The sequence below is a fragment of the Nicotiana sylvestris genome, chromosome 8, assembly GCF_000393655.2.
Source record: "Nicotiana sylvestris chromosome 8, ASM39365v2, whole genome shotgun sequence".
Classification (NCBI taxonomy): domain Eukaryota; kingdom Viridiplantae; phylum Streptophyta; class Magnoliopsida; order Solanales; family Solanaceae; genus Nicotiana; species Nicotiana sylvestris.
Genome location: NC_091064.1, coordinates 59,360,711 through 59,375,960, shown reverse-complemented (window position 1 = coordinate 59,375,960; position 15,250 = coordinate 59,360,711). Strand labels below are relative to the sequence as shown.

The 15,250-nt window shown below is 45.6% G+C and overlaps 1 protein-coding gene across 1 annotated transcript; it reads left to right on the top strand.

Annotated features, from left to right (window-relative positions):
• Positions 1 to 6,401: 6,401 nt before the first annotated feature.
• LOC138875093 (uncharacterized) lies at positions 6,402 to 6,903 on the top strand. Its single transcript, XM_070153913.1, has 2 exons — positions 6,402 to 6,709; positions 6,831 to 6,903. Exons 1-2 carry the CDS (start codon positions 6,402 to 6,404, stop codon positions 6,901 to 6,903), a joined length of 381 nt encoding a protein of 126 aa, XP_070010014.1.
• The last annotated feature ends 8,347 nt before the right edge of the window (positions 6,904 to 15,250 follow it).

The window sequence follows — 15,250 nt, the reverse complement described above, 5'->3', positions numbered from 1 at the left end:
GGTCAGCCGCAGGTGCGAGACCACAATGCGGTCCCAGCCTCGCTTAGCCAATTCCGCAGATGCTGCCACTTTCTTGCAGAAGCGGGACCGCAGATGCAGTCCCCTAACCGTAGATGCAGAAATCAATGAAGCAGTGAGCTTCATTTATTGCGGGCTCTAAGTCATTTTTAGCCATTTTCACTCATCCATTGGGCGATTTTGGAGCTTTTGAGAGAATACTTTCACCTAGCATCTTGAGGTAAGTTTATCCCACCTATTCCTAGCTTAATATCTTAGGTAGATTAAACACTAAGATAAAGGTAAAATCATGAGGTTAGAGCAAAACCTAGGGTTTTGACAAAAGTTAGATTTGACCATCAAATTTGTTATGAAATGAATTAGAAATCATATATTATTGATCCTTGGGTTATGAAGAACAACTTTCGGAATCCGCGCAGGTGGGCCCAGGGTCAGATTTTAGGAAACTTGTGTTTAAGGGTGGAGAATTGCTTAAATAGTTAGAATGCGATCTTGTGAGCTTGTATTAACTAGTTCCTACCTAGTTTATATTGTTTTGGATCGTTCGGCTCCAAATTGAGAGTTCAGGCTCGTTCATGGTATTAGAAGTGCACTTTGGAGCGAAGTAAGTCTCCTATCTAACCTTGTAAAAGGGAATTGTCCCCATAGGTGATGTAATCTAATAATTTGCCATTAAATGCGGGGGTTACGTATGCACTAGGTGACGAGAGTCCGTGCGTAGCTACTATTATGCTAGGTCCGGGTAGCTTAGGACCGAGAAGCATGCTTTATGTGGTATTCTTGCAACTCTATGTTTAATTTGGATTGCTTAAATCATGGTGATTATGATAAATGAGACTAGTTAAGAGGAACATGATCGTTCTTGGCTTTTTTAAAGAGAAGTTGATAACTCAGTGAGTAATTGCTCCCCAGTTATATGTTCTTGTCTGCTTGTTGCTGTGATTAATTACATTTGACCGCGTCGCATGGTTGATTCCCAAACAGGATAATAGACGCATCTATGGTTTGTACCGTTTGACCCTTGGCAGTGCACAATTTACTTTTATGTTGGATCAGACCGTACGACCTCGGCACTACTTGTGCATGCTTTACTTAGCATTTTTTTATGACTTGAGTTTATTATTTGTCTTGGAATGGGAGTTTCCAGCTGTGACATTATCTAGGAGAGGACCTGTTAGTTCTTGCTATACACTCCTAATTATTTGTTTTATCCATGCTCAGTATAATTCATCTCTCACATTATTCGACCCTAGTAAATGTCAAGTAGACTTCTCGTCTCTACTTCTTCGAGATTAGACAGGATACTTACTGGGTACATATTATGTACTCATACTACACTTCTGTACTTAATTGTATAGGATTTGAGGAAGGTACATCTGGCTATCAGTCTGGTGCGCATCCTTGAGCGTAGTTCGAGACTTCCACAGTGAGCTGCCCCTTCCTTTGCCGTTAAGCAACTTGATGGAGTCTCTCTTTAATTATTTTTGATGTCTATTCTTTTTCAGACAGTAGGATGGATTTATCCTTTTGTATATTCTACTAGTTGCCCACAACTTGTGATACCAGGTCTTGGCACACACATTAGTAGACTTTTTTTTTTTGGAATTTGTATAATCATTTTGGCACATTACTGATTATTACTTGTTTTAAAATTAACTTAAGAAATTGCTGCAAATATTTTGGTAAAAGTAAAAAATACTTATTATATTTCCGTGTTGGCTTGCCCGACAATGGTGTTGGGCGCCATCATGACATGTTATGGAAATGGTTCATGACAACATGGTATTAGAGCACTAGGTTCACGTAGGTCTCACAAGTCATGGGCAAACCTAATAGAGTCTTGCAGATCGATATAGAGACATCTGTATTTATCTTCGATAGGCTATATGGTGTTAGGAAACTACTCTTTATTCATTTCCTGTCGTGTAGTGGTTGGTATACTAAATTTCCCCTCTTCTATTCTCTCACAGATGATGAGGACACACACGGCTGATGTTCCAGACCCGGGAGGAGCTGCTCCCCCCATTGTTAGAGGCCAAGGCAGAGGCCGGGGGAGTGCACCGGCCCGAGGTAGGGGACGAGAGCGTCCCAGAGCTGTCCTAGTAGCACCACCAGCAGATCCTGCAGGAGATCCTATTATTGAGGAGCAGGGCGAGGTGCCCGTAGTCGAGCCTACCCCAGCGAACTTTATGACAACACCGGGTTTCCAGGAGGTCATGGGCCATATGCTGCGGTTCATGGACGCCATGACTCAGGCTGGTTTATTTCTAGCAGATCAATCTACATCACAGGTAGGAGGGGGAGCATAGACCCCAACTGCTCAGGCTCCTAGTCATGCGGCTGTAGTGTATTAGACTCTGGGTGCACTACCCACAGATGGGGCTCAGCCAGTCGCTGCAGTGGTGCCCGAGCCCAGGCCAGCTACGGATGGTGACCTGCAGAAGTTATTGGATAGATGGACTAGACTTCACCCTCCTATATTCGGGGGTGAGCGCCATGAGGATGCCCAGGATTTCATTGATAGGTGCAGAGACAAACTGCACAACATGAGGATATCAGAGTCACATGGAGTTGACTTCACTACTTTTCAGTTGGAGGGCAGGGCTCGTAGATGGTGGCAGTCCTATGTTCTTGGTAGGTCAGTAGGTTCTCCTCCCCTCACTTGGGGTCAGTTCACACAGTTATTCTTGGATAGGTATACCACCCTCTGAGAGGGAAGAGTTGCGGTATCAGTTTGAGCATCTTGAGTAGGGTCAGATGTTCGTGACCGATTATGAGGCGAGGTTCTTTGAGTTGTCTCGCCATGCACTCATGATACTTCCCATGAATGCAGAGAGAGTGCAGAGATTTGTTGAAGGGTTGCACCCCGGTATTCGAGCTATCATGGCCCGCGAGGCAGAGATGGGCACTGAGTATCAGCTAGTGGTGGGGATTGCTCGCAGGATTGAGGGTTATCGCCAGAGGGGTAGAGAGCAGTTTTAGCAGGACAAGAGGGACCGATTTTCTAGAGAGTTCAGAGGTGCCCCAACTAGGGGTAGGGGGCACACGGGGAGGGGTCAGCCCTATAGGCCCTCGCATTCAGCACCACCACCACCTCCCTGAGGTGCTCTAGTGAGACCTTATTTCAGTGCAATGCCGGAGAGTTCTTACTGCCCACCAGCTATTCAGGATTCCTCCGGCGGATATTTTGGTCATCAGGGTTCTTCCAATGCTTACTTTAGTGCCATACCAGAGAGTTCACATTGCCCACCAGCCATTCAGGATTCTTCTGGTGGATATTCGGGTCAGTAAGCTCAGATTTCAAGGTAGTAGTCCATGATGCCGAGGGGTTGCTATGAGTGTGGAGATCCGAGTCACATGAAGAAGACCTGCCCTAAACTTCGGGGCAAGTCAGTATAACATGGGTCAGCAGCCTATAATTTCAGCACCGGTTGCTTAGGCTCCCATAGGCGGGGGACAGACGGGTAGAGGCTGTCCTAGAGGTGGAGACCAGGCAGGGAGAGTTCAGTCAGCTACTGCTCAGTCAGGTGGAGGCCAGCCAGCTAGCGCTCCAACCCGATTCTTTGCCCTTTCGGCTAGGCCAGATGCATTGGCCTCAGATACTGTCATCACAGGTATTATTTCCGTTTGTGTAGGGATGCTTTGGTATTGTTTGATCCAGGGTCCACCTATTCATATGTATCATCTCTGTTTGCTCATTTCTTGGTTATTCCTCCCAAGCCTTTGGGCACTCCTGTTCACGTGTCCACTCCTATGGGCGATTCTGTGGTTGTGGATCAGATCTACCGGTCCTGTGTGGTCATATTCTATGGTTTTGAGACTAGAGCGGATCTTCTGATGCTTGATATGATCGACTTTGAGATCATCCTGGGCATGGATTGGTTATATCCATATCACGCCATCCTAGATGGCTATGCCAAGACTGTTACATTAGTAATGTCAGGGTTGCCAAGGTTAGAATGGAAGGGTTCCACAGTTGATACGTCTAGCCGGGTTATCTCTTTCCTAAAGGCTCGGCATATGGTCGAGAAGGGGTGTTTGGCTTATTTGGCTTACGTTCGGGATACCACCGTAGAGTCTCCGACGATTGATTCAGTTCAAATAGTTTGAGAGTTCGCCGATTTGTTTCCTTCTGATCTTCCTGGCATGACTCCGGATTGGGATATTGATTTCTGTATTGATTTGGCTCCAGGCACCCAGCCTATATCTATTCCATCGTACCGTATGGCTCCGAAAGAGTTGAAGGAGTTGAAGGAGCAACTTGAGCAGCTATTAGCAAAGGGGTTTGTTAGACCCAGTGTGTCGCCTTGGGGTGCATTAGTGTTATTTGTGAAGAAGAAGGATAAGACTATACGGATATACATTGATTATTGCCAGTTGAACAAAGTCACCATCAAGAACAAGTATCCATTGCCTCACATTGATGATTTGTTTGACCAGTTACAGGGTGCTCGGGTGTTCTCTAAGATCAACTTGAGGTCGGGGTACCATCAATTGAAGATTTGGGACTAGGATGTTCCGAAGACTGTATTCTGGACTAGATACGACCATTATGAGTTTCTTGTGATGTCCTTTGGCTTTACTAATGCCCCAGCAATATTTATGGACCTGATGAATAGGGTGTTCAGACCTTATATTGATTCCTTTGTCATCTTCTTCATTGACGACATCTTGATATACTCACGTAGCCTAGGGGAGCACGAGCAGAATTTGAGAGTAGTGCTTCAGATCTTGCGAGAGTAGAAGTTATATGCTAAGTTCTCCAAATGTGAGTTTTGGCTAGAGTCAGTGGCATTCTTAGGGCATGTGGTGTCAAGAGAGGGTATTAAGGTGGATCCCAAGAAGATTGAGGTAGTTCAGAGTTGGCCACGTCCAACTTCAGTGACCGGGATCAAGAGTTTCCTGGGGTTAGCAGGTTATTACAGATGATTCATGCTGGGCTTTTCATCTATTGCATCACCTCTGACTAGATTGACCTAGAAGGGTCCTCCATTCCGTTGGTCCGATGATTGTGAGGCGAGCTTTCAGAAGCTCAAGACAGCTTTGACTACAACACCAGTTCTTATGTTGCCTTCCAGTTTTGGGATGCATACGGTATATTGTGATGCTTCGCGCGTTGGATTGGGATGTGTATTGATGCAGAATGGGCGAGTTATTGCATATGTTTCTGGTCAGCTGAAAATCCATAAGAAGAATTATCTTGTGCACGATTTGGAGTTGGCCGCGATTGTTCATGCTCTTAAGATATGGAGGCATTATCTATATGGGGTATCTTGTGAGGTTTATACTGATCATCGCAGCTTACAACACTTGTTCAAGCAGAGGGATCTCAATTTGAGGTAGCGTAGATGGCTTGAGTTGTTGAAGGATTACGACATCACCATTCTTTATCATCTGGGCAAGGCAAATATGGTCGCGGATGCCTTGAGCAGGAAAGCGGAGAATATGGGTAGTTTGGTATTCATTCTAGAAGAGGAGAGACCACTAGCTTGGGACATTCAGACCTTGGCTAACAGACTTGTGAGGTTGGATATTTCAGAGCCCCGTCGAGTTCTTGCATGCATGGTTGCTCAGTCGTTATTATTGGGGCAGATCAAGTCCCGATAGTTTGATGACCTACATTTGGCGGTTCTTAGAGAGACAGTGCTTCAGGGCAGTGCCAAGGAGGTTTTTATTAGGGAGGATGGTGTTTTGCGACTTCAGGGTCGCCTATGTATTCCTAATGTTGATGGTCTGAGGGAGAGGATATTAGAGGAGGCACATAGTTTGTGGTATTCCATTCATCCGGGTGCGAGGAAGATCTATCGTGACTTGAGGCAGCATTATTGGTGGTGGAAAATGAAGAAGGACATTGTAAAGTATGTGGTTAGGTGTTTGAATTGCCAGCAGGTTAAGTATGAGCACCAAAGGCCGGTTGGCCTATTTCAGAAGATGCCTATACTAGAGTGGAAGTGGGAGCGCATTACTATGGACTTCGTAGTTGGATTGCCCTGGACCTTGCGGAAGTTTGATGCAGTATGGGTCATCGCTGACAGATTGACCAAGTCGGCGCACTTTATTCTGGTGGTGACTACTTACACTTCAGAGAGATTAGACTAGATTTACATTCGAGAGATAGCCAGGTTGCACGGTGTGCCCATTTTTATTGTATCAAATAGAGGCCCTCAGTTCACTTCCCATTTCTGGAGAGTTATTCTGAATGAGTTAGAGACCCGTGTAGAGCTTAGCACATTATTTCATCCTCAGACCGACGGGCAGTCAGAGCGGACAGTTCAGATTTTGGAGATGCTCAGAGCATATGTGATTGACTTTGGAGGGCAGTGGGATCAGTTCTTGCCTTTGGCAGAGTTTTCTTAAACAACAACTACTGGTCCAGCATTGAGATGGCTCCATTTGAGGCTTTATACGGTCGGCGGTGTCGTTCTCTTATCGGGTGGTTTAAGCCTTGTGAGGCTAAGTTATACGGTATAGATTTGGTGCAAGATGCCTTGGACAAGGTAAAGTTGATTCAGGAGAGGCTTCGCACAGCTCAGTCTAGACAGAAGAGTTACGCGGATCAGACGGTGCGTGATGTAACATTTATGGTTGGCGAGAAGGTCCTCTTGAAAGTCTTGCCAATGAAGGGTGTTACGAGGTTCGTGAAGAAGGTAAAGCTAATCCCTAGGTTTATTGGCCCATTTGAGGGGTTGAGGTGAGTTGGGGAGGTTGCTTACGAGCTTGCTTTACCCCAATTTATCGGGAGTTCACCCAGTTTTTCACGTATCTATTCTTCGGAGGTATCATGACGACTTGTCCCATGTGTTGGACTTCAGTACTATTCAGTTGGATGAGAGCCTGAGTTACGAGGATGAGCCAGTTGCCATTATTGATAGACAAGATTGCTAATTAAGATCCAAGAGGATTTCAGCAGTAAAGGTCTAGTGGAGAGGCTAACCAGTCGAAGAGGTGACCTAGGAGTCCGAGGAGGACATGCGGAGAAGATACCCACATTTATTCAGCACCTCAGGTACTTTTCTATGTCCGTTCGAGGACGAACGTTTGTTTAAGAGGTGGAGAATGTAACAACCCGACTGACCGTTTTGCTTTTTACAACCCCGTCTCTCTAAATAAAACTTCCCGCTCTGCATTAATTAATTTACGACCCGCGTGGATAGTTGGTTCGGGATTTGGAAGAATTTGGGTTGAAATATGCTCATTTGATTCCTTGAGATTTCCTTAAAAGGCTAAGTTTGACTTTGATCAACATTTTAGGCAAACAGACCCGAATTTGTGTTTTGACGGTCCCGAAGGGTCCGTAGGAAAATATGGGACCTGGACATATTCCCGGAATCAAATTCCCAAGTCCCTAGCCCGAGTAATGAATTTTTATTAGAAATTGTTAAACTGAAATTCTAAGAATTTAAAGAAACTAAATAATGATTGATCATGTTGGTGTCGGACTCGTATGTTGGTTCCGGAGCCCAGTACAGGTCCAATATAAGATTTAAGACCTGCCCGCAAAATTTGGTGTCAATCCGAGTAGCATAAGTACGTTTCGGCACGTTAGAAGTGAATTTAAGAACTTGAAGTTCATAAATTTGATTCAATTGGTTTTAGGGGATGATTCGTATATTTAGCGATGTTTCGGGTGTTCTGAAGGTTCGAGCGGGTCCGTTTCATGATTTCAGACTTGTCGGTATGTTCGGGCAGGGCCCGGGAGCCCCGAGCGTCAATCGGATGAGGCTCGAGTAAAGTTGGAAAAGTTGAAAAGAGCTGAAGCATCTGGTTTCTGTCATAACCGCACCTGCGGTTGGTCAGCCGCTAGTGCGAGACCGCAGAAGTGGTCGTCCCCTCGTAGATGCAGCCAAGGCAGGCCAGGCCCAAAATCGCAGACGCGGCTTCAAGACCGCAGAAGCGATCCCAACGCCGCTTGGCCAATTTCGCAGATGCGGCCACTTTCTCGTAGATGCGGAAATCATTGAAGCAGTGAGCTTTATTTATTGCGGGCTCTAAGTCATTTTTGGCCATTTTTCACTCATCCATTGGGCGATTTTGGAGCTTTTGAGAGAAGACTTCCACCTAGCATCTTGAGGTAAGTTTATCCTACCTATTCCTAGTTTAATACTTGTGTCTTAGATAGATTAAACACTAGGATTAATGTAAAATCATGGGGTTTGAGCAAAACCTAGGGTTTTGACAAAAGTTAGATTTGACCATGAAATTTATTATGAAATGAATTTGAAATCATATATTATTGATCCTTGGGTTATGAAGAAATACTTTTTTTTTTGAAAAATTCAGAATCCGGGCACGTGGGCCTAGGGTCGGATTTTAGGAAACTTGTGTTTAAGGGTGGGGAATTGCTTAAATAGTTAGAATGCGATCTTGTGAGATTGTATTGACTAGTTCCTACCTCGTTTATGTAGTTTTGGATCGTTCGGCTCCAAATTGAGAGTTTGAGCTCGTTCTTGGTATTGGAAGTGCACTTTGGAGCGAAGTGAGTCTCCTATCTAACCTTGTAAGAGGGAATTGTCCCCATAGGTGATGTAATCTAATAATTTTCCATTAAATGTGGGGGCTACGTACTCACTAGGTGACGAGAGTCCATGCATAGCTACTATTATGCTAGGTCCGGGTAGCTTAAGACCCAGAAACATGCTTTATGTGTTATTCTTGCAACTCTATGTTTATTGTGGATTGCTTAAATCATGGTGATTATGATAAATGAGACTAGTTAAGAGGAACATGATCTTTCTTGGCCTTTTTAAAGAGAAGTTGATAACTCAGTGAGTAATTGCTCCCCAGTTATATGTTCTTGTCTGCTTGTTGCTGTGTTTAATTACATTTGACCGCGTCGCATGGTTGATTCTCAAGCGGGGTAATAGATGCATCTATGGTTTGTGCCGTTCGACCCTCGGCAGTGGACAATTTACTTTTATGTTGGATTGGAACGTACGACCTCGACACTACTTGTGCATGCTTTACTCAGCGTTTTTCTATGACTTGAGTTTCTTATTTGTCCTGGAATAGGAGTTGCCAGCTGTGACATTATTTAGGAGAGGACCTGTTAGTTCTTGCTATACTTTGCTAATTATTTGTTTTATCCATTATCAGTATAATTCATCTCTCATATTATTCGACTTTAGTAAGTGTCAAGTCGACTTCTCGTCTCTACTTCTTCGAGATTAGACAGGATACTTACGCGGTACATATTGTTTATGTACTCATACTACACTTCTGTACTTAATTGTACAGGATTTGAGGCAGGAACATCTGGCTATCAGTCTGGTAGGCATCCTTGAGGATAGTTCAAGACTTCCACGGTGAGTTGCCCCTTCCTGTGCCATTCAACATCTTGATGGAGTCTCTCTTTATTTATTTTTGTTGTCTATTCTGTTTCGGACAGTAGGATGGATTTATTCTTTTGTATATTCTACTAGTTGCCCACAACTTGTGATATCAGGTCTTGGCACACACATTAGTAGACTATTCTTTTGGGAATTTGTATAATCATTTTGGCACATAACTGATTATTACTTGTTTTAACGTTAACTTAAGAAATTGCTGCAAATATTTTGGTAAAAGTAAAATGATTACTTATTATATTTCCATGTTGGCTTGCCCGGCAATGGTGTTGGGCACCATCATGACCTGTTATGGAAATGGGTCGTGACAGAAATGGAGGCTCAGAGCCCGGCAAGGGTAAGAAAAGGGAAAGTAAGGCGGCTGTTGACCCTCATATGGCAAAGAAATCCAGGTCACTCGAGTGTCAAGCTGCTACTAGGACCTCTGCTTCAGCTTCAAGGGAATATCCTGGCACTGAGGATGAGGATGATGATGAGTGCCAGTTAGCACGGAGGACGAGGTCGCATGTAGGAGCCTCGCAGGTGCCTCGATCGGAGGCTGCTGAGTCTGGAACAGCCGACTCGGATTGGTCCCGTAGACTGGAGACCCTTGAGGAGGGTGTTAGTGTGGCCTCAGATTGCATGACCGGGTTTGGCGCATTTTCTATTGGGGGGGGGAGGGGGCGCTGCCATCGATCCCGAAGGGTCGGAGCCTGGAGCTTTTTAGGAGCAGGGGTTGCCTTTTAGGGAAATCGGCGACATGAATGATTTTATCTCGTGCTTTCAGGTTTTGTCAGAGGAACTGAGGGACGCTCAAGAAGTGAATGCCGTCAAAGCAGGGATTCCTCTCAAAGGGAGAGGCTCCTTTGCCAACATTTTTGACAGTGTTAGCGATAGCGTTGGTCTTGACGTTCCTGGCGCCGTCAAGGCGGTGGAGGGACTCATGCAGCTGGTGATGGCTATCTTTCGTATATTTCTTTTAGTCTTGGGCGTCATTCTTCATTTTTCTAACTCTTCCGCTATGCCCCAGTGCAAGGATATGTATGATCATGCCCTCTTTCGGCTCCGCGAGGAGCTTTCTTACCGTGAAAAGGAGAGTAAGAAGCTTACCTCGATGCTGCGGGATTCGAAGGCTTACTCTGCCCGAGGAGAGAAAGAATTAGGAGAGCTTTGAGCTGCTTTAGAGAGAGCGCTCCGAGAAATCGCTGATCTCGATGCGCAGGCATTTCGCCCTGCTTGTACCCGACCTTTGCTCCCATATTCCAATACAAATTGGCTTGCCTTTCTTTTTAGGTCGAGAAAAATGGTTCGAAGATTAGTCAAATGAACACGAAGATCCTCGGAATGAGAAAGCAAAGTGAGGTAGCGACTGAGGAGTTGGTGTCATCCCATGATCTTCTCAAGAATGCTCACAAGGAGATTGCTGCCTTGGCTGTGGCCAAGTCCGAGATTGAAAGAAATGTTGCCACTTATCTGGATAACACAGCCACGATGCATAAAATAGCTCGTGACGTATCGATAGCGGCCGAGTAGAAGCTAGCTCGAGCTATTAAACATGCTAAGGCAGAGGAAAGGAGAGAAACCTTGGAGGAGATCGGAGCCAGGGGCATCGATCTGTCAGTTGATCTCGAGGAAGCCCGCGAATTGGAGAGAGAATTGGTGCTTTTCATTGTCCCAGATGAGGGAAAAGATAGTGGTGATAAAGAGTAGTCCCCAAGTCATTTTTCATCCCTTCTTTTTCCTTTTGTATGTAGTCCTTGGGGGATGGATCTTGTAAAAATGTCTCTTGTGGATACGTTTTTGGCAATGTAAAAAGAGGGACTTTTCTTCTTTCAGTTTTTTATTGTTTCCTTGCTTTTGCGGATTTAAACTTTCAACTTTCGGCGTTAGCCTTTCGAAATCCGTTCATGGAGCAACCGGGACCCTCAAATCAGGCCATGCCCCGGGGTTAAATCGACAGCTTCTAATGGGCCGGTGCTGGTGATATCGTAGAGCCCCCGAGGCCTCGCAATTTCTCGAATTCTACAGGATAACAACATTTTCTCAATCTAGTAAAAGGGCCCCGGGGCAATTCTGTCAGTACGTTTCCCTAGGAGAGGGCGATGTTAAAACAGACAAAATTAATTGGCCTTTTGGGTAGGTGGGTCGTTGCTGTTTTGCCCCTATATATTCATTCACTTACCTTTCCAATGGTGATTCTGCTTCTTTGAGAGACTATCTCTTCCATAGAGCCTGGCCTTTTGTGCTACTTCTTCCGTTGCTTCAACTAAAATTTTTTGCTCAGATCCACATCTTTCTCCTCCTATTCTATCATAGCCATGACTTCTACTTCGACGTCCGACCGCCAGGGAGAGGGGAGTTCTTCTTATGCTCCGTATTTGGTTGGTGATAGTGGCGCACCGCCTGTGCCTGGTGAGCGAGCCCCGAGGTGCCTTGCCTCGAGGGGAGCCATCACACTAGGGAGGACTCCTAATGTTCTGCGTCACCGGGAGATGTGTCGAGGATCATCTAATTGGCGGGAGAGGAAAACCTTGAAATGATCAGAAAAGATTGCAGATGGGGATAAGGTGCGGTATTACAAGTACCTTCTTCCGAGGAGAGCATCATGACATACGTTGAGGGTTTTTTAAGCATATACACACATATGTTTGCGTCGGGTCCTCCCGACTAGGTTGTGCTTGATTTCTATCAGAGATATCGGGTTACCTTGGCGCAGGCTCACCCCTTTCTTTGGAAAATAGTGTAGATGATGAGATATTTTGCCGATAAGGCCGGATAGAGTTTACCCTCAGCCATCTCGTGAGGTTATATCAGCCACTACGTTATCGGGGTTTGATCGCCTGCAACGTCGATCCACCCGAGCTCCTGTTGTCTGTAGCGAATAGGACGAGTATCGTGGGTGGATGAATCGGTTCGTTCGGATTCAAAAAATCGATGTCATTCCTAGAGAATATTTGCCGTTTCCTGAGAAATGGAACTTCACACGTAAGTGTCTCACCTGAACTATCATCGTTTTGACGAGAGGCGGGCTCCGTAATGATATCTTTACATTCCATATTTGTAGCAACTCATTGGTCACCGAACGAGGTCCAGGTCCCGATTTAGCCGAGTGGTCTTGTAAGCTGGCAGCTTGCTCGATTTATGATAGGCACCGGTGGCGAGATCTGTCCAAAGGAAGATGGGAGGTGAAGCATCGTGGTAGGCGTTCGGTGTTTTATTTCCTGAAAAGGGCACTTTTCTTATCGGCTTATTAACTCAACTGCCGCAGGTATCGAAGATTTTTCCAAAATGAGGCCATGTCCTCCGGGAAAGGAGGAGAGACTTCCGGCCTCGGGATCGAGGGTTGATGACAAATGAAAAGGAGCCTTGGGTTGTGAAGGGGCTTGCAGTGGAGAGACTCCTTCTTAGCGGTTAAGAAGAAGTTATTCGATCGGTCGACTAGCTGCTGAAGGTAGTAAGCCATCGGATATTGGCTCGGCCTTTGGCGAGGCTCAACGGCTCGGCCTCATGGTGAGTTTTTGATAGGCCTCATGGTGCTTCTTCTTTTTTCATTTTAGTTTTCTTTCATAGGCCTTTGACAAGATCAAATCCGAGCTGCTTCACTGTGTGGTCCCGTTGAGGGAGGCTTTTGATATGGAAAAATCCCTTAAGCTTCTTTGTGCGGCAAAGGAAACCGAGCTGGTTTCCTTGTGGCACGAGGTGGATCGGAACTGGAGCCGTGAGAGCTGCCTAGAAAAACAGGTATCATGTATTCCATGCTGGCTTGCACTCCCCCTTCATCTCGGCAGATTAATGTTTTGATATTTCAGTTGAAGAACAAGGCGGAGGAGCTGGGACAGCTCTAGGGCGAGGTTGGTCGAGCCAAACGCGAATTCAACGAGCTGCCGGCGCATGTAAGTACCCAATTTGCGGCCAAAGAGAGTGCTTTAGCCATGGTTTCTGCTCTTGAGGTGCAAATCTGGACTGTTCGTGCGAATGATTCTGCACGGGCGAACATGATCGCCAGGCTTTCGTCCGAGCTTTCGAAGGCGAAGGCCGAAGTGATAAATGTCCGGGCCGAGGTTGTGATGAGCAGCACTAGGGCAAGACAGAAAGTAGCGGCCTATTCGAAGAGTGCTGCCATTTCTAAAGCTGAACTGAAGAGAGCACTCGATCGTACAAGCAGTAGGAAGGAGAATGCTAAATGCAAATCTCTGAGGGAAATTCTTGAGGAGATTCACGCCAGGGGCTTTGATCTCTCGGAAGAGATCGAGCAAGCCAAGGGGGAGGAGTATGATGCCAAGTTCCTTCTGTCCGATGCTGAAGATGGCGAAGAAGGGGCCGCCGGGCCATAGTCACCGAGGGGGGACGTTTATTTCTTGCCTTGTTCTTGTGTATATAGCTTTCATAGTATGTTGTAAATGGAGCTTGTATTTTATCACTTGTATGTATAAGGGGGAAACCCCACAATTTGTGTCTTCTGTTTGTTAAGATTTTAACCAGGTCGATTCGACCTTTGTGCTAGTAGAAATCTTTAGATTTATGATACAACCCTAAGGCTCGTTAGGCTGGCGACAATGGCTCTTACGCTTTTCCCTTAGGCATATGTATTTTAACTATTTTGGGTTCAGTCTCCTAGTCGGGTTTCGACTCGAGTTTTGTATTTGTGTGGGCTGGCGACAATGGCTCTTACACCATGGGTTGAAGCGACCTTTTATGGGTGTGGCCCCGAGGCTCGTTAAGCTGGCGACAATGACTCTTACACTTTGCCCTTGGGCATGTATAGTTAACTATTTTGGATCTAGTCTCCGAATCGGGTTACGACTCGAGCTCATTTTGACCCTCAGACTTTCAAATTTTAAGCTGGTGAAAGTGGCTCTTACGCTTTTGGTTGATGCAGTCGTTTAGTGTGTGTGGCCCTGAGGCTTATTAGGCTGGAAATAATGGCTCTTACGCTTTGCCCTTAGGCATATGTAGGCTTTGTTTTCCTCTTGTTAAGGACTTTTTGGAATGAATTTGCCTGACCCGTCGTCGGTTCGGGAAGAACCTCAATTTCAGGTCATTTGCGATGATGTTCGAGCACCTCGAAAGGTTTGGCTCGTAGGCTGAGTAGCTCGAAGCCTTGTGATTTGAAGCTAACATGGTCGAAGCTCTTTTGCTGTCGAGGGTAGCCTATTTAACTGGTTCTTTTCGAAGTTGATTCGAAGTAATGGCCTATGATTTTGTAGCGACGGTCGGGCATCCCCGATTCGCGTTAATTTGGCTTGTACAGCCATATGACCGTAGTCATTTGTGTTTGGTCGGAGCCATTTTTGGTCCCGAGTGTAGTAGTTTAGGTGTCTATATCGAGGGTATACTCTTTTGGGAGTTTTACAAATGCGATATATAGCCTAAACTTCGGGATTGAGTTTATGCCTGTAGTAAGGTCTTACAAATTTTTCATGCCTTTTGGGATCTTACAGTTTTGTTGATACTTGGTACAAGTATGATTCATACCTTGCTTGAGGTCTTGCAGTTTGTGTTGTTGCCTTAAATAGGCCTTACTAGACCGAGTCTTCCTGCTCGGGGTCTTATGACCTCGAGGTTTTAAATGAATGGCGATTGGCGACAGTCTCTGAGTCATCGAGTTTGCTTTGGCTTGGGAGCCGTTACTCGTGAGCTCGGAAGTGCCTCATTGAGGGCTTATGATTTTGGAGATTCCGACCCTGAGGTCATGCACTTTCTAGGTTTGTGATGCTAGTCTCCGAGCGTTCGGGACATTTTTCCTTTTTGGAGATGTTTCGTGATTTTTGCGCTGCCTCGTTGAGGGCCTATGAGTTTGGAGTTCTGACCCTGAGGCCATATGGGTGCCGAGTTATTGATCCTAGTCTCTGAGTATTTCGGGGCATCCTCGATGGAGGGATCTTTGCTGTGAAAATGTTGAGTTTCCT